The sequence below is a fragment of the Colletotrichum acutatum genome (genome assembly GCF_030867785.1).
Source record: "Colletotrichum acutatum strain CBS 112980 chromosome Unknown BDZ83scaffold_32, whole genome shotgun sequence".
NCBI classification, from domain to species: domain Eukaryota; kingdom Fungi; phylum Ascomycota; class Sordariomycetes; order Glomerellales; family Glomerellaceae; genus Colletotrichum; species Colletotrichum acutatum.
In genome coordinates, this window is record NW_026849026.1 from 269,269 (window position 1) to 293,795 (window position 24,527).

General features: G+C 52.9%; 8 protein-coding genes across 8 annotated transcripts; 4 read left to right on the forward strand and 4 right to left on the reverse strand.

Annotated features, from left to right (window-relative positions):
* Positions 1 to 1,954: 1,954 nt before the first annotated feature.
* On the reverse strand, positions 1,955 to 3,217 carry BDZ83DRAFT_574367 (globin; the record flags this gene model as incomplete). The annotated part of the gene is made up of 1 exon (XM_060504709.1): positions 1,955 to 3,217. One exon carries the CDS (start codon positions 3,215 to 3,217, stop codon positions 1,955 to 1,957), a length of 1,263 nt encoding a protein of 420 aa, XP_060366549.1.
* Positions 3,218 to 10,549: 7,332 nt separating this feature from the next.
* Positions 10,550 to 12,094, forward strand: BDZ83DRAFT_574455 (FAD dependent oxidoreductase; the record flags this gene model as incomplete). The annotated part of the gene is made up of 4 exons (XM_060504714.1): positions 10,550 to 10,796; positions 10,855 to 11,200; positions 11,259 to 11,784; positions 11,870 to 12,094. The coding sequence occupies 4 exons, from the start codon at positions 10,550 to 10,552 to the stop codon at positions 12,092 to 12,094; spliced, it is 1,344 nt and encodes a 447-aa protein (XP_060366550.1).
* Positions 12,095 to 12,638: 544 nt separating this feature from the next.
* BDZ83DRAFT_260098 (L-amino-acid oxidase) lies at positions 12,639 to 15,240 on the reverse strand. The gene is made up of 4 exons (XM_060501988.1): positions 14,617 to 15,240; positions 13,066 to 14,564; positions 12,842 to 13,000; positions 12,639 to 12,785 (listed from the first exon to the last, which is right to left on the reverse strand). The coding sequence occupies exons 1-4, from the start codon at positions 14,981 to 14,983 to the stop codon at positions 12,783 to 12,785; spliced, it is 2,028 nt and encodes a 675-aa protein (XP_060366551.1). The 5' UTR covers positions 14,984 to 15,240; the 3' UTR covers positions 12,639 to 12,782.
* A 1,802-nt stretch (positions 15,241 to 17,042) lies between these two features.
* On the forward strand, positions 17,043 to 17,991 carry BDZ83DRAFT_260165 (Rhodanese-like domain-containing protein). Its single transcript, XM_060501989.1, has 3 exons — positions 17,043 to 17,141; positions 17,232 to 17,626; positions 17,709 to 17,991. The coding sequence occupies exons 2-3, from the start codon at positions 17,332 to 17,334 to the stop codon at positions 17,888 to 17,890; spliced, it is 477 nt and encodes a 158-aa protein (XP_060366552.1). The 5' UTR covers positions 17,043 to 17,141; positions 17,232 to 17,331; the 3' UTR covers positions 17,891 to 17,991.
* Positions 17,992 to 18,101: 110 nt separating this feature from the next.
* Positions 18,102 to 18,624, reverse strand: BDZ83DRAFT_750864 (LSM domain-containing protein; the record flags this gene model as incomplete). Its single annotated transcript, XM_060513975.1, has 4 exons — positions 18,102 to 18,179; positions 18,237 to 18,311; positions 18,368 to 18,439; positions 18,595 to 18,624. The coding sequence occupies 4 exons, from the start codon at positions 18,622 to 18,624 to the stop codon at positions 18,102 to 18,104; spliced, it is 255 nt and encodes an 84-aa protein (XP_060366553.1).
* A 99-nt stretch (positions 18,625 to 18,723) lies between these two features.
* Positions 18,724 to 20,486, forward strand: BDZ83DRAFT_616084 (nineteen complex-related protein 2-domain-containing protein). Its single transcript, XM_060507946.1, has 2 exons — positions 18,724 to 19,022; positions 19,089 to 20,486. Exons 1-2 carry the CDS (start codon positions 18,845 to 18,847, stop codon positions 20,420 to 20,422), a joined length of 1,512 nt encoding a protein of 503 aa, XP_060366554.1. The 5' UTR covers positions 18,724 to 18,844; the 3' UTR covers positions 20,423 to 20,486.
* On the reverse strand, positions 20,487 to 22,307 carry BDZ83DRAFT_616085 (uncharacterized protein). The gene is made up of 2 exons (XM_060507947.1): positions 21,374 to 22,307; positions 20,487 to 21,307 (listed from the first exon to the last, which is right to left on the reverse strand). The coding sequence occupies exons 1-2, from the start codon at positions 21,920 to 21,922 to the stop codon at positions 20,693 to 20,695; spliced, it is 1,164 nt and encodes a 387-aa protein (XP_060366555.1). The 5' UTR covers positions 21,923 to 22,307; the 3' UTR covers positions 20,487 to 20,692.
* A 561-nt stretch (positions 22,308 to 22,868) lies between these two features.
* BDZ83DRAFT_574500 (uncharacterized protein) lies at positions 22,869 to 24,269 on the forward strand (the record flags this gene model as incomplete). Its single annotated transcript, XM_060504716.1, has 4 exons — positions 22,869 to 23,008; positions 23,066 to 23,352; positions 23,412 to 23,553; positions 23,615 to 24,269. 4 exons carry the CDS (start codon positions 22,869 to 22,871, stop codon positions 24,267 to 24,269), a joined length of 1,224 nt encoding a protein of 407 aa, XP_060366556.1.
* Between the last annotated feature and the right edge of the window lie 258 nt (positions 24,270 to 24,527).

Genomic DNA, 24,527 nt, shown 5'->3' on the forward strand with positions numbered 1-24,527 from the left:
CCCCGGTCCGATACGGCGCGTCAGGTGCCGGAGGCGGAGGTTACTTCGGGGTTGGCAGCGGTGCATCTGTGTATTGGAATTTGGCGGCGACTACTACTCCGTACTCCGTACGTACATTTTCGGAGCTGGCGATCGTGGTGGGTCGAGCTCATACTTAAGGGAAATAATCCTACCCTCGATATCAGATGGCGTAACATTATAGCCGAACAACGCGTAAGTGGTTTCTTTTGTTAAGACGTTTCTGGATTTCCCATTTGATTCTCTCATTTATTCAGTATGCGATACGCATTTATGTGTGTCTTGTTCTCTTTTGAACAGACACCTGAGCATAGTGGCCATCAGAATATCGCTTCCCTTTCACATCCATGCGACTACTTGTCCCTATGCCACTGCTGCCATAGGGTGAAAGGAAATCACCACTATCACGATCGCGCATGCAGATGATGCATATTGCTGAATGGGAAACACTTGGCTGCCAATATGAAGCTTACGCGCCTGTGATTATAAGTCACAAAGCCTCATTGGGCTTTTAGTACGAAACCAAGTCGCAAAGTCTTCCGGCTCTGACATCTCGCCATTCTCTGGCTTACCAGCCATCCGGCGGACGAGCGGGATCTTGTATCGTTGGCACGGACGTCGTTGAGAAAGAAAAAAAAGCACACGAAAAAAGCGCGAATAGTCGCGCGAGTCGCTCCCTCTGCCGAGCATGCACTGGGGTTCCTCGCCGATACTTTCACACTAAACTAGCATCCGCAATGGGTCCCGCTGCAAGAAAACCGTTGAAAAAGTCTGCGTCATCGGCGAATTGCAATTAATGAATTGGCAGGCAACATCTCGGGGGTTCTACTTTGATCATCGATCTCTATGAAATCTCTGTAGACTCTTCTCCGTGAGAGACTCAGGTGACTGAGCGTCGGGTCTGACCCACGATATCCATAGTGCAGGTGGACCGAGGAGAATAGAGGAAGTTCGGCTGCGGTAGGCTGTGCTTGGCGCTAGCAGCGTTTTTCATCATCGCCAGCGGAGGTAGCCCCGGAAGACTTTCCATGAGACACGTTGATTACCTGTTGTCTCTCGGGAACATTGACCCGATCGCCGATGGGAATCTGATGTGTGGGTGTTGATGGTAAAAACATTAGATTACCCTCCCAATGTCCTACATCGGCACAATGTTGAAATCCCAGAGTGCTGTCTGCGACTTCGGCTGCGAGCAATGTCGTGTGGCTCTCTTCTCACGAATGAACCAACTGACATTTCCCCGCGGATTATTGGATACAGATGCGAGTAAGATACAGGTTGCACTGGATTGAGTCCACTCCAGAACCCCAGCGATTCTCTCCAGGCCCCAGGTAAGGAACCCCATAGGGAGTTCTGGCGGGGTTGGAGCCTCTGTGAGGGGCTCGGAGGAGCAAGATAAATAGTGGCGAGTCAGGCGGTTGCATTGTACTGCATCCAGTCCAGTTTTCTCGTATGATGGAGGAAACTCAGTCATTCTTTACCCAGCGTTGAACCCGCGATGTTGTACAAGGGCGGTGAAGGTACGTTCGTTTCGACATCGGGAATCGAGATGTTGAATCGGCTCGGTTGTCACTGTTGAATCGGGGCATGCTGAATCACAAGACTTGGATTCTCTGGACCAGCCTCAAATAGAGCGCCATGTGAGGCATCAAGTTGTAGTATTACGCTTTTGATAACAATTGAAATACTCGCATATTCTAAACTCTCAGAGCCAAAAGAAGCCATCCAGTTCCTGCTCCTGCATCTTTCGATAAGTAAAAGAAAGGCATAAACATGTCCGTTTGTGTAGTTGCTGTACCCATTTCTGTGCCCGTTTCCCAGATAGACCACTTTCATACAACTCCGTCTCATCCGTTCCCTGAACCAGCCCCCAGAACCCATTTCATTCTCCGTAAAAGCAATCAGGTCAAGATACTAGTAGTATCTCGTGATGATATTATTTTTTGAACTCCAGATCGCCCGTGGTAAACCGCTCGAACTTGACTCTATTGGGGTCGACGCCTTGGTTGATCAGGAATTGTGACATCTCAACCATGAAAATCTCAGGACCGCAGATGTAGTACTCTGCGCCACCATGGCTGAGGTAGAGCTCTTCAGGTGCTATCCTCGCAAGGTCCATGCGGAGACCAAAGTCGCTGGAGGAGGAGAGAGAGTCATCATCTTCGACATCGGCAATCTGGGAACGGAAAAACTTGGTGATGAAGTTGGCGCGGCTGTAAGCGATCTTGCGGATATGTTCTTCGAAGGGGGCTGCTCGAGCCGAGCAGTGAATCCATGAGATAGGACGGATAGCCTGGCGCTCGATGATGGTGTTGCAGATGGACATGAGAGGCGTGACGCCGACACCAGCGGAGATGAGAACGACGGGAAGAGTGCCAGCGGCGTGGGTGTCAAAGAAAAAGTCGCCGGTAGGATGCGTCAGCTCGACGATGTCGCCCGGTCTCTTCTCATCGATGAGATGGTTGGAGAAGACACCGGGGTTGAGGTTGAAGGTGGCGGCGCCCTTGCCAACCTTGACGCCTTGGTCACGCTTAACGGTGATGCGGTAATAATCCGGTCGTGGTGAGTCACTGAGCGAGTACTGTCGTGACTGATAGTGGCCGAGCTCAGGGATTGTGACGCGGATCGAGGTGTATTGACCCGGGTAGAAGTCAGGTAGTCGTTTGCCGTCGACAGGCACCATGTAGAAGGAGAAGATGTCGTCCGTTTCGGCAACCTTTCTTTCGATGCGGAACTTGCGCCACCCCTTCCACTTGTCGTCGTCGAATTCGCGATACATCTGGGCCTCGCGGCCGATGAGCATCTTTGCGAGGATCCAGTAGGCCTTTGTCCAGGCCTCGCGGATCTCCGTGGTCATGGCGGGACCTAGGACTTGTCCAAAGGCTTGGATGAGGTACTTTCCCACGATGTCATAGTGTTCCGGTAGAATTCCAAGGGAGCAGTGCTTGTTACACATGCGCTCCAGCTTGGGGATGAGCTCGCTGATGTGGTTGAGGTTTGCGGCGAAGGAGAGGATGACGCCCGTCAAGGCGCGGGGCTGGCGGCCGTTGGCCTGGTTGACCTTGTTGAAGTGGTCATGAAGTTCAGGATGAGCTCGGAGCATGTTGGCATAAAATATGGTCGTGATGGTCTCGCCGTGCTCGCGGAGAGCCGGGATCGTACCCCTGACGAGTTGTGATTGCTTGTATGTCAAAGCCATGGCCGTGGTGGTTTTGTATGAAGAATTTGTTGCTTAGCTTCTGCTTGAGAATACTGTTCTCTAGTCCTTGGCGAATGGTGGATAATTTGAAAGCCAAAAAATGGGAAACCTGATGTTCTCAAGCAGGTAATTCTCGTGCCCAGATATGGGATCAAGGATGGATATCTGGGGGCAGACCGGAACGGGGATGAATGTTAAAGGGGGTATCAACAGAAATGCACAAACGCTACGGATAAATGGGTAAACGTCTGAGTGATAGAAGGGGAGCCGATTCCAAGGGTTTGGGAACACAAATGCAGACGTCTTTCTCGCCGCCGGGTTCGGGCCTCGGAGGAAAGATATAGAAACCTTCAACTCCAGCCCAAGATGTCTTCGTATAGAACCACTCCGACGGACACGAAGCTCGATCCTGTCTCACCCCTCCCCCTCGTCGTGCTACATCGGCGCGTGCGCTCGAGTCTTCGCGCTCTGCATCCTTTCAATCAGCCACCGCTCGTCTCGACGGATAGACATCGTATGATTTGTATGCCGTAGTGTAAAAAGAAAGCTGGTTCCTCATTTGAACGCGGCTCTCGTGGGCCACACATGCATGGATCCAAGGGTGAGATTCCATGGAGAAAGACGCTGGGCGCCGTTGATGGTAAATCCAGGGAACAGCACCAATGGTAGCTAGTCGTTCGCGATGAACCGAGGAGCGGTTCAAAGTCAGCCCTGTCCGTCGCCGGGTGGTACAAGGCCGGGAATCCAGGGATACCAGGATCTCAGGGAGGCACCAGCAGGGGTATCGACTGGACCCTGAGGGTGACCCGAAGCCTCTCCAGTGGGACCCCGCCCGTGAGCTGCCGAGCAAACCGAAGCAACGAGGAGCTCCGGACGGTCTTCTAGAAGTGCGCTAAGAGGCGGGTTTATGGCGGGTATTCCGCACAATTGTTGCTGCATGCAGGCCGAGCTGCCTCGAGGGGAATAAAATGGAGGTCTCTAGTAGTACCCCGTAGCTTTGCAGAGTGGTGGTACGCGGTCTTATTATCCAGTCTGTCAGGTACAAACGGGCGCATGGATTTGCCCAAATCCTTCTGTTCATAGGGGCTGGAGTAAGGTAAACGTAGAAACTGAGCATTCGGACAGAAAACCCCGGGCTGCGATGGAGGCGGCGGTTGGAGGTGACTCTGAGTCTGAGTTTGAGTCTGCAGTCTTTTAGCTTGTCCCTTGTTCCTGACAGACGTCAGCGACACGCGATGTACAGTGGAGTAGAGAACACGCCACAGCAAGGAATTGCCGAGTTGCAATTGCAAACTCGTATGATGAGATTTGCGGTTTCCGGAATGCCTAATTGGGGGTCCACGGGGCTTCGCCCAATGGTCCCAATATTGATCCTTGAAAGTACTCTGATGCCATGCAAGGCTTTGCTTGGGGTGACAGCGAGAAATGAGAGAGAGACACACAGAGAGAAAACGAGGGGACAGAGGTGACAAGGGTTTGAGCGGCACATCACCACAAACACTGTGACGCTTCTCCAGGAGCGCTTTTTCACTTTGTAGTATCCCTGGAGGGGAACAACGTCCGTGTGTCATGGACGGCTTTTTGTTCGGGTTTCTGCCCACTCTGTTGGAGCTGGGGAGCTTGTAATTAAGATTGTTGTCTTCGGGTCTTACACTACAAGTTACGCTCAAATCTCAACACAGATTTCCATTACGACGTCGGAAAGAAAACTGAGTTTTGCCAACTGATACAATATCAAATGGTGGAGTTGCAATCATATACCATTTTTTCGTCAAGTTTCAACTTGAGCCAGAAAGGATGGAGTGGAGTTGTCTTATTTTGCAACTCGCACTGGCCAGTTCGGCTACGGTGACACAGCACTACTCGAACGGGTGGTTCCTTTCGCTTGTGAAAGGAATCTGCAGCGCATACGGATATGCTCGATGAAAAAGTCTGCTGAACGGAAAATCTGCCAGGGCTTCTAATCCTTCTTCCATCCCGGCTGGAGGATCCGCCCATGTCAAGAGTGTAGAAGCTTACCCACTGCATGTCGTCACGCCACGATCTTCCAGCCTCATCTTGTTCATCTTCTCTTTTAGAGTGAATGGTGTTGAGACGGAAGCGCCATCGCATGTCGACACCGTCCATAGTCGGGATTCCCCGGGCTTTAACGGCGCGAAGCTCATCAACGACCCCGAACTCCCCCGCACACAACCCTTGATAGTGGCCTGCTTCTGGAGCCTCGAAGCAGAAGCCGTTAGCGGATCACAGTCTTTCCACACGCAATTGTCAGATTATAAATGTGACCTCCACCTACAGGTATCCGTAGTAATACTTCGAAGAGCCCACCCACCGGGGCCGTCAGTGATGTGATGGAGATCTCTAAAGATCTCGATGGACCAACAGAAGAAGACTATGTACACAGTAAAGTAGGGGGCCAAAAGGCCCTCGCAATTTTCCAAGGTGTCCGCCTCTTGTCATTTATGACAGGTGTCACATTGCGGTGCAAACATTGCAATATCAATCTCTCCACGGGGCGGCCGCAAACATGCCGCTTGATGCTATTGAATACCGAGTAAATAGTCGTAGCGGTGGTCGGCGGATGACCGAACTCCTCAGGCATAGCGCAAGTTCGAATGCAGGCGACAATTCTCACCTAGCATCTTGAGCCTACCCGCACGGCGTACCTAAGTCACCAGCGGGTTGATAGATCCCACTTCCCCTCCGTCCGTATTAATAAATGGACCGAGGCGTAACGCAACAGAATGTGATATGTCGTTTCGCCGAGGGATTTGTCCCCCAAGTTCCAAAGAGAGGGGGGGAAACGTTTGCTTCTTTACTGATTTTCTTCGACGCCACCAAAGGGAACCAGACCCTCAACTTGCGGCGCTCTTCGATATTGTGGCGGCCGCTTCATTTGCTTCTGCGTGTCCCAAAAGTGAGACTTGACGCAATGCAGGTGTGACCAAGGCTTTTGGTTCGATCCTGGGTCCTCGCGAAGACAACTGCATGAAATCTTCGACGGGTCCAGTTCCAATCGGCGTGATGCATCACACAAGCCAGGTGCTCAAGACCCCATGCTGACAAGCAAACATCGTTCCAGGCCCCGTCCAAGCAGAAGGCATGCTTGTTCTGTTGCTGCTCTCGCACATTTTCAGTCTTGGAAAAAGCAATATTTCGCCCGTTCGCCAGTTGATAATTGACAAGCAAACACCAAAGCTCGTCCGGTCTGGAGCCGCTTGGACTCCTGCGACCTTCAACACCGCACGGATTTACGTCGAGCCACATGGCATCCACGAGTACGACATGATGCAACTTGGAAGAAGAAAAGGGATGCCAGCACGGCTTCTTCCCCGGCCAAGCCACCAACGGGCTGCCCACAACCCAACCGGGCTTACCTGAACCTAGCTAATGCCGGGCGGGTAAAATTTTGACACTTCCAAAGCCGACGGCGTCGAAAATCTCTTTCAAATCCGCTAAGCCCATGCCCATGACAGTTAGCTCCCAACAGTAATAGCTAGGTAGCGAGAGATGTTTGCTTGCCAGATACGCCGGTCTCCCGCTCGTCGCTCATCAATGTAAAATTTCAGCCGGTGGTCCACTGCGCATCCGCCCGGAAGCTCGCTACATGGCATCCATAGTTTCGGGCACCATGCACACCTAGCAAGAGGTTTGAGGCTTGTCATCACCGTTATTAGCCTATCTCGAGGACCCATATGTGTCTGGCACAGTGCTTTCGACGTCGCATTCAATACGGATGAGGGACTGTACATCCACTGATCCATGGCGCGTATAGCGGGGGCGGGTATTGCAGCGAATCCGGCATCTAGTCTTTTGCAGATGGAGAAGTGAGTGACGGATCAAACATTTGGGCGAGGATAGATTACTGACCATGATGACTGACTTTGATATCGCACACACGTCGATTCAGGGCATACATGGGTAACGACACGAAAGTAATCAATCCGAATCCAAATGCAGCTGTGGCGAGTCGCGGATTCCTTAAGTTGGCTGTCGTTCAAAGCATCTTGGGGAAGCATCTCCTTATTTTTCTCATATTCAAGCGAGGCGAGGTAACGAGCAGCATACTGCAAACGCAGGCTTGCGGAGACTGTTTATGCGTCGTGGCACAATGATGTTTTAGGCCCAGATTTACTGCCACTTCGCCCCTACATCTCGTACGAGACATGGGATTCCAGCGCATCTGCTGGAGGGTCGGGTCATTGAGCTCGAATGAGCTGCCACTTCCGATAGACTGAGATGACTTTTCTGTGAACGCGAGTTGCCGAGGATGGAGTCCCCGCTACGGCGTAAAACAAACCCCGAGGCTACTGTACGTGTGCGGGTATCGGCCAGATTCTTCACAGATAATGCGAATGATGAGCGTCATGTCTGTAGTTGAATTCTTCAGGGCCCATCTTGCAGGTGATAGTGCTACCACTTGCCGTGGGTTCAGCGAACATGAAGTGATTGCGGCTCTTAAGATGCTGCATGTGTACTGTATGCATGTCTACATTAAGATGGGTAACGTACGTTGTTGGTCAAGATATCTGATCTTAGTCGGTAGCTGGCCAAACCGCGCGTTCGTGTCTCGCTAACAACGGTGTATCTGGAATGAGATGCCATGAAGCCTCCGCCCTCTGGCTGATTTTCGCAAGACAGCTGCAAGTGATTCATGTCATATATAGCTTACGAAGCTACATGGGTTTTATTGACCCATCTGATATGATCCCAAGCGTTAATGTCTCACTCGCACTGCGGATATATTTTACCTGGTTCGGTTACGGAACGGGTGCGGAGGCTCAAAAGCCCCGCCATTTTGACGAGGTCAGTAGGTAAAGTAGTCTAGATAAATATCGGGATTGAGAAGTGGCCCCCGTCAATCACACATCTTTATATTATTTGATGCACATCATGCTCCTCAAACAAGGAATATGATCTGTCAAAGGATCGCAACGTCAGATGAACCAGATATTCCAACCCGAGTCCAGGTGTTGCTGGTAGGCCTGCGCGCCCTACGTCCGATGCGAAGCCAAGACTTTGAATGCGATTGCTTGCATGATCTTCTTCAGCATATACGAGTATTATTATCTCGTAAAATATGTAAGTCTTTCCGAGATTTCGGTAAACTGTCCATGCGAGTGAGTTGCGTGCATCCACCATGATGGATAAGATCCAGGAATTTAGCTATCAGTGTATGCATAATATGTAGTTACCGTCTCCAGAATGACCACAAGAATATATATGAGCAGAATGAGATCAGGCCTCTGCTCAACATCGGCTAGAACACAGACGCCGAATTGCTTCAGGACGGAAGTCAGCCACTGTGGCTGAGGTGGGAAAAGTCTGGTATCAGGAGACAAATCGAACGCTCGGGCGTCTCTCGGTACACCTAAACCTTGTCACTAGTCCAACTAAACTTCACCCAAATATTACATCCGTCAGGTTTATGATGGTATGGTGAACTCGGCGCTGCCCCATGCGCCTCTTGGTTTTCCTACCAATCGACCGAATGCTTGACACCACGTTGATGTACTCATTTTAAGTTTATGAGACTTAGGACCGGAATGCACATCGACCGATCTGGACAACGAAGGAATTCCCCCCACTTTCAATATCTAAGAATGCGGGAAGTCAACATCCACGCGACAGCCGTGGGGTTCTTTGATGCATTTGGTTGGCGGCATCGGCAGTCACCGAGGTCCCTGCAGTTTCGTCGACGTCCTCTGTCCCAAAGTAGGCTTCGATGAGTGACCGAGTGACTGTTTGGGCAATGGAGACATGCAGCTCGTCGTTGGAAGAAGCAGATCCGATCTGGAGGGTTCTTGCGGCACATTCCATGAATCCATGGCGTCATCGACTGGTAGACAGCAGCAACGTTGCCATGGTTGCATATTTCAGGCACAAGGCACACTCGCTGCTAAGGAAGCCCGCCGGTTTTGTCGAAGGCAGGAGCATAAGCTCACATTATCGAGATACATGTGAGGCCGGGTAGCAAACGTTGACCGCAAAGCACTAAAGCTATCTGATGTAGCCTGTTTCTCCTTCCTCTGGAGATACCTGGATGAGAAACCATGTGTACGCAGTAAGGTAGCACAGTATGTGAGCCTGAGAGCCTCTGAGTGAAAAGATGGAAATTCTGCCCTGCGCAATAAGCATGACTCGAATATGGGCAGAGCTGGCCGACATGGGTGCCGCAGTTTGAATTCGGGACTTGAAAAGCTGTTCACAGCTGTTCATTATCACGTCTTGCGACTTTTGGAGGGGCAAGTCGGAATCGTTTGGTTGTGGTTCGAGGAGCGGAGACTAGCCACATAATTTCTCAGAGTTAGCATTGACCTGCGAGCTAGAGACTACCTGGTCCCGGATCCATCATCGACGATCACAGCGGCTGAGGTGAGGTGCTGAAATTTGTGTGAATTGAAAGCATTTTGACCAGGAATTCTAGCAAAGTTCACGACGATGATACCTGATAACGAGCGGTGAGGTCGGTCAGGTAGCAACAATGGCGCGTCCCCAAGCCGGAGTGCATCCCCGCCAACAAGGTTTCAAGCCTCGTGGCCTGTCAGACAGATTGACATGTCGGCGGTGAGCCATTATGAAAGTTCCGAAGGGTCGTAGAGACCCAGACTTGACAGATGACAGGTGCAGGGCCAGGGGCTTGGCATGTCGTTCATCCATGAGGCCCCGAAAGGTATCGTAGCGTTTTGCAGTAGCGTGACGTATGCCCAATGTGTCGGTACCGAGTGCACGATATTAGCGTGCTGTGCTGGGGCAGGCCACAGAACGTGCGATTGCGCGAGTCAGGTAATTAGCAAGCAAGGGGCAGTGATCCCCAGAGTTGAGTGGCGAGAGTGGGTTGAGAAGCGGGCAATGTTTGAATGTCACTGGCCGTGTTCGTTGAAGTTGAAGTTCAACTAAACTTATCAACAAGGGCAATGGGGTGAAACCTGGTGAGTTTCCCTCCCGAACTTATGCTGCATGACCTTGCCTTAGTGCCTCCGATGTTCCCGGAGTGAGACAACAGCTTCCCCGAGACGCCACCCGGCAAGGCCCCGGTTTCGCCGGCCCGGGTCTGTGCGAGATCCCGGTCGGCTCCGAGTCGGAGCTGGTGAACATGACCCCGCGTTTTCGGCATTTACTTGCCTATCTCCCTCGGAGCATCCTCAACACCCAACACACTCCGATATCTCATCAGCCTAACTTGTGGCCACCTTATCTTAATCAAGTCACCTAGTAGCAATAACAGTCCCCTTGTTTTAAACTCACCTTTCGTACTTGTTTGTGTCTTCATTGTGTTGAGTCTGCGTCATCTACCTCGGCCTTTCAAGATACAATTCAAAGTCCTCCATAATGTCCGAGACTCCGTTCCCTGTCCCTGATGCCATCACTCCATACTGGCGCAAGGATCTGCACCCTCTAGACAGCCACCAAAGCTCCGAGACCCTGCCGACGGAACAGGACATCGTCATCATTGGTGCTGGGTACTCAGGTGCAGCTTCGGCGTACTATCTCTTGGATGGTACTGATCCCTCATCACGTCCGACTGTCACGATCCTCGAAGCCAGGCAAGCATGCTCTGGTGCAACAGCCCGGAACGGTAGGCCTAGAGTCCCCCCCACCGTAGCGTGGAAAAGTCTCGATCTAACATAAGCAAGGCGGCCACGTAAGGCCGGATCTCTATGCTGGTCTTTCCGCTCGTGCCAGACAATATGACCAAGAGACAGCGGATGAGATGGCGCTATTTGAGCTCGCTAATCTTCACGCCGTGAGAGATCTAGTGCAGGAAAAGAAGATTGACTGCGACTTCCGGATGACTACATCCATGGCCGTCCTGAGAGACCCGGCACTTGCAAAGCCGATCAAGGAAGGCCTGGATGAGCTCTTGCAGTGGGGTTCGCCAACCGCGAAGCTTGTTCATTATCTTGAAGGCAAGGAAGCCGCGACATTCTCCGGTGTGAAGGATGCAACCGCTGTCTTCTCGTTCCAAGCAGGCTCGATCTGGTATGGTCTGCAATCATCCTGTTGTCCGTGTCAGTGCAGAAGTTGAACCCCGCTCTAGGCCCTACAAGCTGGTTCTATTCCTTCTATCTCAAGCTGTCGACAAGGGAGCCCAGCTGCACACTCACACGCCCGTAACCAAGGTTTCCGATTCCCAAGAGGGCGGCTTCTGGACCGTTACCACGCCCAGAGGTGTCATTAAGGCAAAGACGGTCATCTACGCTTCCAATGGATACACGTCAACGATCCTTCCAGAGTACAAGAACCGCATCATCCCCGTCCGTGGGATCTGCAGCCATGTGGCTGTTCCCGACGGCGTCGAGCCCCCACATCTCCCCATGACATATTCGCTACGGCACGGAACCAATCTTTACGACTACCAAGTCACGCGGCCAGACGGTAGCATCGTCGTGGGAGGCGCTAGGACTGAAGTCATCCCACGCGTCAACGAATGGTACAATGTCTGGGACGATTCAAAGCTCATCGAGCCTGCTTCTCGTTATTTTAATGACCACATGCAAAGAAACTTCCGTGGATGGGAGAACAGCGGGGCAAAAGTTGACAGTATCTGGACAGGAATCATGGGGGTGAGTTTTGCTGCGCCCCACGTACCCATTTGATGGACAAGAGTTATCATCTGGAGATGCGAATGACTGACACAACTGGGCATAGTACACCAACGATACATACCCCCATGTCGGGCCTGTGCCTTCAAAACCGGGGCAATTCATCTGCGCGGGGTTCAACGGCCATGGCATGTCATTCATCTTATTGACAGCCAGGGGTTTGGCAAAGATCGTACGGGATGGTGTGCCATTTTCGCAGTCTGGCGTTCCGCGGTTGTTCGAGACTAGCGAGCGCAGACTCCAGGAAGAAAAGAACGAGCTGCTCGGATAAATCGCCGAGCTAACTTAAACAGCAGATTTTGACCGGACCAGATGACATTCACATGTAGACATGCAGTATGGCTCATGAAGAGATGACCACTACGATACCTATACGAGAGGTGTTTCGACTACTTGGGACAGTGGACTGCGGAAAAGATCCCGCATAGAAGCGCTAGATGGCAAAGCGGCTACTGCTAGTGCAACTTGAAAACTTTGCCCAAGGATCAGTCTGGCGCTGTACGAGTGCGGCGTTGTCAGCAGATGCCGAACCATCGTATCCCGGGTCTGGCCGAACCCCTGCCCCAACCAACCGTGCGACGCGGCATCGGACGATGACCATATCTGCAAGGCTGAGCCCAAAATCTACTTTAATACGTTCGGCTGCATGCAGGATCCGACAGGGAGGCTAAGCGGGTGTGGCCATGTGGGTTGTCGTCTCTTATGTTGTGGGGATCCTTGCGAATGTGCATCGTTGGTGGTCTTATTCCTAGAGACGCCTGCAGTCAGATGTAGACACTCTGCTAAGGCGCGTGAAGATGGCGGTTCTAAGAGGCAATGTTGGATGAGATGTCATTGATCTATTGTTCGTTAATCGTCATACTATGTAGGATTATGTATCGCCATCTCTCGGCCACAAGTCGACTCTCCCTGAACCTTCACTCTTGGATTCCCACAATCGTTATTATCATTATTGTCGATCACTAGAAAATGTTGTCAGGAACACCGCATCACCATGTGGTTGAGAACTTGAGCTTACGATATCGATCCATCTAGCCATCCACTTGTTGACGGCAGCCTTAGCCTCGTCAACAAGACCAAGCTCAAGAAGCAGCTGGACGGAACCACGGATTCCAGAGTCGAGAGCAGAGGCGATCCAGGCGTGGGTGTAGGAGGTGTGCTCGCCAATGAAGATCATCTGATTTCAATATTAGAAATCTCGAAATTTCTCAGTAATCTAGTCAAGAGCAGGTGGTAACTTACGTTGTCGTACGTCTTGAAGTACTCGGGGATGTAAAGCTGATGCTGGCCAGCAACAGGGCTGACCCAGCTGCCGCTCTCGAGAGGGTCTAGGACCCAGCAGCGGCGGTTGTACTTGCCCGTGTACAGCTCGCGGGTACTCTCGCCGTGGATCTCAACCATGGCGTCGAGAACGTACTGGACGTGCTCCTCCTCCGAGACGGAAGCCCAGCGGTGGCCCCAGTCGCCCGAGATGTACGAGGCCAACATGGTGGCCTTGCCGGTGCCGTTGATGTTGTACGAGGGGTAGCACGTGGAACCGATACCGGCGATGTCAGAGGTGGTGCTGCAACCGCCGACAATGGGGTTTTCGTAGTGCTCCCAGAAGCGCTCAGAGAACTCGAGGGCGACCTTGCAGGCGCTCGTGTAGGGGAGCTCCTTGATGGCATTGGAGATGGTCAAAGGCAGGGAAGGGAGGCGCCACTTGCGGATGATGGAGAAGGGGACAGCCAGCAGGGCGTAGTCGTATTCAGAGGTCTCAAAGGTCTGGTTCTTGAAGGACTCACGCCATTGGAGGTTGACCTTTGAGTTCTCCGAGTCGAACTGCACGCGCTCGATCTTGCGGTCCATGGTCGTGATGTCGTCAACGAGGGGGTGGAAAGCCAACGGAAGACGGCTAAGACCGCCGTCGATGGTCTTGTAGGAAGCAGCCTGGAAGTACATGCCCTCGTAGAGAGTGTCCCAGAATGAGGTGGCGGTGTAGCTGCCCAGGGCATCCGTCGAGTTGAGGGAGCCCTTCAGGTAGTTGACCATGAAGGCATACTCGGACCAGACATCGCCACCAAGACCCTGGAGACCAGAGTCGAGGAATTCGCGGTGGGCCTTGAACATATTTTGGGCCATACGGACAGAGAAGTCACTACCAGGAAGATACTCGTCGACCTTCTCGTTGAGGGCGTTGGTGGACTCATCGTAGACAGTGGCGACAGCCAGAGAAGAGTTGGCGGCGATCTGAGCCAGAGTAGGGGGCAGACCGTTGGGAAGCTTGATACCGTTCTTGTAGGAGAGACCGTTCTGATTGCTCTGGATCCAGGGGATGAAGTCGACGCTGAGGTTCTTGTCGTGCTTGTTAAGCTCATTCATCTCCGCGGCGAGCTGGAAGACGAGCTGGTGATCGGTGATGTTGTAGGTGGTGTTGGTCTTGGGGTCGACGTAATGCTCGGGGAAGCGCATGGGGCCCATCTCCTGGTAGGAGTAGTCGAAGGGACCACCGCTGAGATACTCTGTGTGAACACGGCCTCCCAGACGCTGGCCGGCCTCAATGATGCTGATGTTGGTCATGCCGGCTTGTGAGAGGACGAGGTAGCTCATCAGGCCAGCCATACCGGCGCCGACGATGGCGACGTGCTTAGATTTGGCAGCGTCGACATCCACTGTGGTAGGCTCCTTGTCCTTAAGGAGGTTGACACCCTCAAACCAGGCTCCGAGCGTGTCAATGCCGGTGCCGTTGTTCATCTCAATAGCTATGGCGCATTAGATTATGAGACAATACAGCAGTATCGTGAGCGCACTTACATCTCTTCAGAGCCCGGCGCTTCCACTTGTGGTGAAGAGTCTGCGGCTCACTTCTTCCCTTCAACTCGCCAGAAACACCCCACGCGGAGATACATCCATCAGTGGCAGCATCCTCGGGGAGAACCCAGACGAGGCGCTGAGAGTCGCGCACCTCTGACTTGACGATGGTGTGGTGAGCATCCCCCATAGAGGCACCTCGACATGAACCATAGGTAAATGTGACGGTCTCCTCGATGGGCTCCTCGAGAGTGATGTGAATGTTGGACACACGGGATGTGACTGCGCTCCGTGTCTCGAGCTTCATGGGAAGGCCAGAAGCCGCCGCAAGGGCGCTTCCGGCAACGACAGAAAGGAACCACCGAGCCATTGTAAATGGAGAAGGCCGATCAGAAAGAATCCGGGGTAAGCTTGGCGTGAGGATGAGTCTCTGGAATCCCTCCTCTCCTTGTCGAAGATGCGCCCGCACCTCTTTATAGTCAGGCACAGATGTCGATGATAGTACGCCGGTAGCGGGTAAGACGCCGGTCACTACCCGGGCTGTCGTCAAATCGATATCGAGCTCGGTGTAGCCTCGAGAACGCGGCCCACGACCACAGTATGAACCGTACCATCGGTGCCCAATCCATGAACAATACAATATTGGTCATCGGATGACAGCCGGTTAGGACTTGGCGGTGTCGGACCGCTTACACTCCAAGTAGCACTTGGACGACGGCAGATACAACTTCAAGGGTAGCTGGTATTGGAACAATATTCGGCAAGCCAGGGCTCCATCGGAGACTTTCCCGCGCCTTTTTCTCTTCTTCCCATGCCAAATGCATTGACTATACCAGAAGAAGCAGGTGAGAAACGTCAATCAAAGGGCACCTCCATGGCTCACCATGTGGTTGCCATGCAAACTGACGTCGCACATGGGCGAGTGTCGTCTGTCTGGAGGATCCGAGTCATTGGATGTTGGACGTTATCAGTGGAGGCGTTGCGGCGCAGGCGGGAAGATAGGGACGAGCAGTCATAGCGGCCGAATTTCAAGCTGTTTGGCGGGGCAAACAAACCCATGCCGTATACAACGGCCCCGTTCTCTTGGAGTCTTAGCCTCCGGAGGCCGCGGTGGGGGAAGAGGAGAGGGCGTGAAGGATTGTGTGGAGGTTCAAGGTTACCGAGACCGGGGACCTATCAACTTGTTCATCTGCCGTAGCCATGTCGTTGGCGCCCTGGTTCGTCTCTTCGCGCCCTTGGGATGAACATGGCAGATGGGGATCATGAGATAGGACATGGATGTCAGGGATGTTGGTATAGACTTGCAGTTTGCCGGTTCACTCCGGAAGAGTCATAGATTGAAGTCATCTGCTCCGTACTCCGATACTCCGAAGAGATAGCTTCTATTGTCCGATGTACCTTATGGTGATGGTTGTGCAGTCTTACATCCGAAACCGCGAGCAATGCATTCTGTCAAGATAGCGTAAGCTCGCCCGAGATCAAGTTGTGTAACTGAACCGGACGGTTTACGACCATTCCATAGGAAGAACCTTGAAGAAACTGCCTTGCGCCGCTTGGCACATTCCTTTTCTCTGACATAAGCAAGTTGGATGAGGCTGCGATATCTCCAATGATAGATAAGATATATCCGTTGATAGAAAGGCTTAATAGAGGAGACCACAACTTTGTGGCATCTCGGGTTCGTATGCCTGAGTTGACCGGCCCGGCTCCGGTAACGGGGTGCTCTCAAGGTTGATTTACAATCATGGAATACTTTGTAGATTGCTGGAGGTAGTGTGGATTTCAGTGGGAAAGTTTCTCTCTTTGCCAGCCGGAAACCTGGGAACCTCGAATCAATAATGGAACGTAACTTTGAGGGGAAGACAGAAGGAAAGAGAGTAGAGACCCCTAAGGGAAGCTTGAAGCGAGTTGAGATAAGGACAAATACCGCAGCAACGCAACTTCGGGGGAATTCAAGGTTGAGGTGGACAAGAGTGCCGAGCTCCCCACTAATTGGTTGAGATAGCCGATCCGAATCCCACGGGAAAAGATAAGAGATGCATTGGTTTTAGTCTCGGCATGTGGGCGGGAAGCAAGGTGGCTGGGCGGTGTTATTGAGAGAATCAGAACGTGAGAGAGGAAGAAAAGAAGAAACCAACAACTTGTGATCAAAAGTCGTGATAGTTTGTAGTTGAATGAAGTTGAGCAGAACTCTCCTTGGCAATCCGAGAGTTTCGGGAGGCACCATGGCTCTTGATGGGGGAATACCTTTAGAGTGTGACGGGCGCAAGGGTTCAAGTTGCAGAAACCATCCTTTGGCGTAATGGCATCATGGACAGCCAATAAACACCCCGGAATGACAGAGGATTTCGAGCGGAAATCTCCACAATCGCAGAGTGCCGAGAGTTTTGGATATTGAACGCACCGCTTGGCTCGCTTCCGCGGCTCTACAACTCTCTTCTCAACTGCCCAAATCCGTTAATCCCCCACTGTCTTCCCATCAAATCGGTCATGACCATCTAGGTAGAGATCTCATTGCAAAATCCGGGGTAAGTTGCGCCCGCAATTCAACGCCCGCACCATCGCATCTGCCGTGCGCACAACCTCTATCCGCAAACTGGTCACACATCACCACGTAGCGTCAGGAACAACAGGCTGGCATCTCATCGCATTGGGTAGAGAGAGTGAGAGCCTGGGGTTACACCAGAGCCGAGTCCCGTAGCCAACAAGAAGCACGCAATGGCAGAAGCCGCAGCATCAGAGTCCCCGCAATGGTGGGCGGCCTTTCCCGCTCCCAAGGCCAAGTCACCGGAAATCGAGGCAGACGAGATGATGAGGTTGCTTGAGGCTCAGGCTGCGGCTGGCAACAACAAACCTCGAGACTTTCTGCTCGTTGATGTGCGCCGAAACGACTTTGAAGGCGGCACCATCTCAACGTCCATCAACTTTCCCGCCCAGTCCCTCTATCAGACAAGACCAATCATTCATCAGCTGTGCAAGCAAGCTGGTATCAAGCGTGTTATATTCTACTGCGGTGAGTTCCGCCATCTGCCTCTTATCACTGTCTAGATCCTCCCTTTACTTTTGGCTTAACCCCCCCTGCTGAAGCCACCCAGGAAGCAGCAATGGTCGTGGCCCTCGGTCAGCGAATTGGCTACAGGACTATTTCGACGAGCTTGGCGAAACTGCCGTGCAGGCCGTCATCCTTAAAGGTGGCATCAAGAGCTGGGTTCGTAGGTACGGCGGCAGCATGATGGACTGGTATGACGAGAAGGCCTGGGCCAGTCTCGACAAGTAAAGATGCCTCGCTCCGTCCCGGCCTATGATTGCAGGCTACGCAGTCGTACTTCTGGACCGTTTGAATGTGACATCGTTGTGCTGGTATCTAGCATATTTCATCCCCATCCTTGTCACTGAAACCAAAAATCATATTTTGCCATCATAACGCCAACTTGTAAAACCTGTACTGCATTTCCGCGGAAGTCGACCACCAGACAAAGATGCTCCGTTTACCGCTGGTGGTTGCGATCGTCGCCGCCGATTCTCTCGAGAGCCTCCAGCATGACAACGGAGTTGCCGCGGATGACCTGTTGCTGTTAGTGTTTTATATCACAAGGTTGGAAAGGGTGTCTTTTGCAGCATACCACCATGCCTATCCGAACCTTCTCGCCGCCCTCCTTCTCCTCGACAGCCTCGTCCAGCACAATGTTCAGGAAAACCTTTGGCATATGTCAGCAGGGTTCGCATCCAAGCAGGTCGTCAGGGGATTGCGTACATCGTAACCGCGGAGGACACCGATAACCTTGCGGCTGCCGTTGAGCTGCACAAACAGTCTCTTGTCGAGGTACTGTGACAAGACGTGTTAGCTTCCTAAAATCTCGAACAGCATTGGATGGGACAATGAGGGATGGCCAAGCAGCTTGCATGGCTTCCGTTATCTGGCAGTACATCGAACAAGTCTGGAGACTCTGGTATGTCCGTGAGAAACCGGGGCTTCCGTACCTTCTTCAGCTCGGGCTGTGCGGGCGCCATCTTAACTGTTTTTGTGTGTGGGTGTAGGAGTGCCGAGGAGTAGTGCAATGGGTGGGTGCCGATTTGATGATGTCGCGCGAGGTGAGCTTTGCGACGCGACGGAGCTCTCTGCAGCCTGACCGAGGGGATCTCTCTGCCACCTACCGTTATCTGGAAAATTGGGTGGAGTCACGTGGAGATAATCGTCTTATCGGCGCGTTATCGCCAACACCTTTTTGAGATGTCGCGAAGCTGCCTGACTGACATCACACCTAACAAAAGTTACACTCGCAACCTCATATTACACAAAATGAGTGCATTTACACCAAAACGAAAAGCGAAAGTAGTCAAGGTCCTCGATGACGACGAAGATGACGCGGGAAAAGTGTCGCCAACTGGTCAAGAGCCAGTAAAGGATGGTGAGTCTGCAGATCCCTTTCAGAGACCTTGCGCTGATATCGTTCGCAAGGCTAATGGGTCTATAGAGGGTGAACCGGTAGCAGTAAAATTCACAAGAAAGCCTTTTCGACAATCTGGTTTGCGCAAGAGCATCAATTTTAACGAGACCGACGACTCAAACGGCGGCGTCGCGATCGGCGCAACCACGAAACCCAAACCCAAAATTGCTACACAGGACGATGAGGATGAGGATGGGCCCGTAGTGATTCGTCCCTCAGTGAGCCGTTCAAGCTCACTGAAGCAAAAGAAGCGCCAGTCCTCTTCAAGGTTGTCATTTGGTGTTGCTGGAGGTGATGGCGACGAGGGAGCAAAGCCGGGATACACGACCCCCAAGAAGTCGACTCTGGGTCACCAGGCACTCGAGAACAGCGCTCTCAAGAACCGATTGCCCATGCGATCATTCCGCGACGATGACGAAGACCGTCCAAAGTACAGCAAAGAATACCTCAGCGAACTGCAAAACGAGACACCAAACACGCCGCAAAACCTAACGTCCATGCGCATGGAAGACGAAGACGGGATGGATCTGGACTCCTCCGAGCTGGAGGGCGCGTTGATAGTCAACCAGGATGAGTTTGCATCTCGGCCGGCACAAACAAACATTCTCACCGAAGCCGAGATCCAGGAGAGAAAGCAGCGCCGGGCTCGGCTAGCGCATGAGCAAGACGGAGACTTCATCTCTTTCGACGACAACGAGGACGGCGGGATCTCTCTGCGGAAGAAGAAAGCCGAAACTCGTCTCGTCGCTGAGGATGAAGATCTAGGTGAGGGCTTCGATGACTTTGTCGAGGACGGAGGCTTGTCGCTGGGCAAGAGGGCCGAAAGGGAGGAGAAGCAACGCCGCAGGCGCGAGATGGCTGAGCAGATCAAGATGGCCGAAGGCGACTCGGGTGATGAGTCCGACGCTTCGGAGGCGGAACGACGCGCAGCTTTCGAGGCGGCACAGACGAGGTCGGGAATGGACGGTTTAGAGAAGCCCGAGCGCAATCCCGCCGAGCAGCTCCTGCAGGTCCCGCCAAAGATCACCCCGTTGCCGAGCCTGACAGATTGCCTTTCAAGGTTACAGGCTACGATGCGCGCCATGGAGCTCGAGCTTGCGGAGAAGAAGCGGCGGGTGGATGAGCTGACACAGGAGAAGGATGGCATCATGGTCAGGAAGGATGAGGTGCAGCAGCTGCTCAACGAAGCTGGGCAAAAGTATACTGCCGCTGTGGGCAACGGAGCATCGGTCGAGTCGGCTACGCAATCGCCAGCTAGACAGATTACGAATGCTGGAGCTAGTGAGCTGAGGGTTGAAAGAGGCCTCGAGAGCTTAGGAACAACTCCGAATAATCGTCCAGACGTAGGAGACGTCGAATAGCTATTGTAGTCGGGACCGACAGTACCTCATATTGCGATACCCAAACTGGAGAAGAGAAATCATGTTATCATAGCTTCAATTCTTTTCGATTGTCTAAGAAATAACCTCTCCGTATAAAGAGAGAAATGTCCTGCCAATGCCAACGCCGCATGAGAATACACCTATGGTACAGACTACCACTTGCCAACTATAAGCACAATCACCCTGCCTTGATCGACGTCAAGACCCATTCACCCCTGTTGTTCCATGCCGACCATCCAACGACGTTTCTTATTTGGTCTTGGAGACGCCGGCGCCAATGACACCAGGGAGCTTCTCCTCGCCAACGCTGAAGAGCAGACCAATAGCAAAGGTCAGGGTACCGACCATGGCAATACCGAAACCGACGAACAGCCAGAAGGGAACGCTGACGTCAATCTTGCTGCAAGTCCTGCCGCCCCAGTGAGTGACACTGCCAGTTGTCTCGTTCTTAGTTCCGAGGCACATGCAGGAGAAGCATTCTTTCCCGGCGGACTGGCCATCCGCTTTGGCGTACTTGTTCAAGCATTCGCCGTGGCCCGAACAGTTACCAGTGGCCTTGACACAGGCATCCTGCGAGCCAAAGCAAGAAGGAATAGTGCCTCTCTCGGCGTTTCCAACAAATGGCGCCGTGCTCTGGACTGGGGTGGTGGGCGCGGGCGGATCGTGGTCGTCGGTTTCGGTCATAGTCATAACTTCCTCGGCTTGGCGGCGACGAAGCTCCTCGGGCTTGGAGGTCCAATGACGCAACTTGGAGTTGCGAGATGACTCGGGCATCGCTATGATGACGGTTTCCATCTCGCCATTGGCAGCAAGCCGCTTCAGAAGGGTGGCGTTTTCGGTGAGGGACACGAGGATTGACGAGTCCTGTGGAAGGAGAGGGTTAGCTTCTTTACAAGGCATGCAAGGCCTGTGAGAGGATTCGATGCTCACCTTCTTGGTATCATATCTCACGACAGATGACTTGCCACTCCAACATTGTTCGGCAAAGGGGTTGATGGCCTTATCGAAAGCACAGTTCTTTGCGGTGACGCCAACCGACGGCAAGTCGTTGGCCAGCAGCATATCATTGGCCGTGATGGAAGGAGCATCTCCAACTCTGAAGGCAGGTCCAGAGGTAGCAAGAGACTTCTGGAGTGTCTTGGCATCGTCGGCAGTGATGCCCTCGAGCATGACGACGAGCTGAGACGGGTTTGTGGAGGCGGCATTGTTGAAGAGGGCCTGAGGGGCCTTGCCGAACTCGTTCAAGTAGCTAACAGCCTTCTCGTTGGAGATAGACTCGGGAAGATCCCAGGAGGCATGTTGACCCTCGGGTGACAGGCGTTGAAGGAGGATAAGGCGGGCAATCTGTCGTGGTAATGATGGGATATCGGAGCTCGAAGGCTGCTTCGATTGCAGGAGATATACGTCAGCGGGCTGGTCCGAAGAGAGCGCGGTCGCGACGCCGGTCAGGGCAGCCGCAAGCCCTACGGAGAGCTTCATGGTGTCGTCTGATGTTGTTGGAACTCGTTGATGGGGATTCGGTGATGATGTCGTGGAGAGGAGGAGGATGTGGATGCGGCTGTTTGCTGCTTGCTGCTCTCTCTCCAAGCTGCGGCGTGCGTCGAGGATGTCGAGCTCACAGTGCTGCGCCTGTACGCTGTTGCTACTGGCACACGTTCCAGGCTAAGCCCATCCTACCCCCGTGTCCCAATAGCGGATGTCGGCAGAGATATTCTTCCGGCTTCTTCACTGGGAACGAGACGCTTAGGTAATCGATAGCTCCACTGTGAACCTGGAGGAAGGTCCCTTGAGGTTGGTTGGGTGGTGGACATTCCCAAATGATCCGTGCTTGGAGTTCTTGGCTGGCACTGTACTTACCTGCCGGGAGAGCTGGGACTTCCCTCAGGTACTCCGTAAGCTCCAGGCCCTTTTGAAGCTGCCACATCCCTCGCCGCCAACAGTCAACGGTTCATGCATCAAGGGCAGAACAGAGTGGCGGGACGTTATCGGAGGGGCTCTCGTCACACTGTGTGCCGATAGCAACGCATTCACACGCATCTAGAACCTCCCGTTGGTTTGATGCGAAAGAGAACCAGTAGCAGCCTCTATGCCAACGTTGTCATACATCGCACATCAAAGCAGTCGCCCAAGCCGCCAGGAGGGCGCTGTCAGACACCAGATTAGCTTTACTTCATTGTATTGCGTCCCGATTCTTCTTTCATCGACCGCGACTTTCCCGGCTTCCATGGTTCGCCTCTCTTCGCCATCCATCCCGCTGCCGCCGCCGCCGCCGCCGTCGTTGCCATCCTCCATCCATATACATCCACCATCGAAAGAATCGCGACGAAGCTAAAGCATCACTATCGACGCCATCAATCCCTTACCGAAAACCACTCGTCCCCTCCCGTCCTCGGCAGCCGGCGCTCGGCGAGCCCCCTCTGCAGTGATGTGGCGGGTATTCCGACCTCGCGCTGGCATATCGAATGCGAGCACCCTGGCTGTTCGCGCAGTTGCACCACAAGTTCCCAGCCAACAGACTGTTATCGTACAGAGGGTGAAACTTTCAAAACCTAGATTCAGGGCCGGGTATGTCCACATTACACAAACTGTGTCAAGCGTGCCTTTCTCTAACCTTGCGCCTAGAACGTTCCTCATCGGAGCAGGCATTTCGCTCGCGTGTTGGCACATTTACTGGTCCACCGTTTTAAATCCATTCTTTCGACATGTAGATCGCGAATACGAGAAGCTATCACCGGCGGAGAAGAAGGCGCTTGACGAAGAAATAGCAGAGGAGGATGCCGAGCCGTGGTTCATTCCATTCCCCTTTACGACGAAATCTGTCAATCAACCGCCATACAAGGGCAGCGATCCCGAGTGGCAAGAGTTCGTCAAACTCAGCAAACAAAAGGGGACGCAGACTCAAATCCGCGGTAAGTGCCTACTCTGTGGGTTGGCTGCAAGTGTTTTCCCGACTGATCGCTGTCACTAGCCGACCTTGCCAACTGGGTAAAGTCCTCGGTTGAGAGGCACCCGGTAATCACAGCCAGATGTGGCAACTCAGTAAGGCTTCGTAGATATTGGCTGGACATCGACTTTCCATACCGTCCACCCCCAGTGTTCTACTCTTCTGGGTAGGCAAACTCAAACCATTCCATGACTTGCGACCAGGTAGCCACTAACAATACGCTCTAGATTACTGCTGCAAGGCGATGGGTTGTACTGGTCAACTCAGCCCGTTGACTCGTTGACCGTTAAACGCCTGCAAAAGATACTTTGGCCAGATGCAATTGCCGTGTCTTCGTGGGCTTTTACGAGTGCGCTATTAAAACAACACTACATGGATATTTCCCGAGCCCTTGGCTTCGAGTCAAGCAAGCCTGTTCAACCGTTTCCATCAGTCAGCGGTGGCAGCATGCAACAAAAGACTCAGGGGCCTCTTCCGTCTGCCAACAGACAGACCCCTGATGGCACGCCGGCAGAGAATGCCTCTCACAATGTCAGCAAGACAACGGATTCGTCACAGGCAGACGAGCCAGAGAGCGGCGGCAAAACAAACTTTGTCAGGGACACTGCCATATCCCATATAGAGGGGATGAAGCAAATAACAGACGGCCCTGCAAGAGAATTCAGAAGGAAACTTGCGCAGTCCTGGAAGCCTACACGACCGTCTCCTCCGCGCGGCTGCATCCTCGTTTCAGGCTTCGTCGAATGCGAATTACCCAAGGGCTTCGTATTGATCGACGTCTGGGGATTCTGGAATCCCAAGACGGAAACCTTTGAGACGAAATCAACATTTATGAATGTACGGAGGGTACAGATGAAGCAACAATCCCCTCGGCGGAGTTGATGAGAGACGCTGAGACGCCCCCACCTTTTCTCATTGCATATTGGCGGCGTTAAGGTAGCGGTGAGCATCTACCTTTGGGTTAATTTGGCATTGGCTGGTGATTTCATCTCGCCGGCACACCCCCCTCATTGATTGGGGTTCTAGCGGAACACTCTTCTGGTTTGCGAACAGGCATTCAACAGGGTACAGCAAAAGAGTGAGCGTTTGTTCGATATCAAGATACCATAGACGAGCTCAGAAACGGGCCTGGGACAAGAC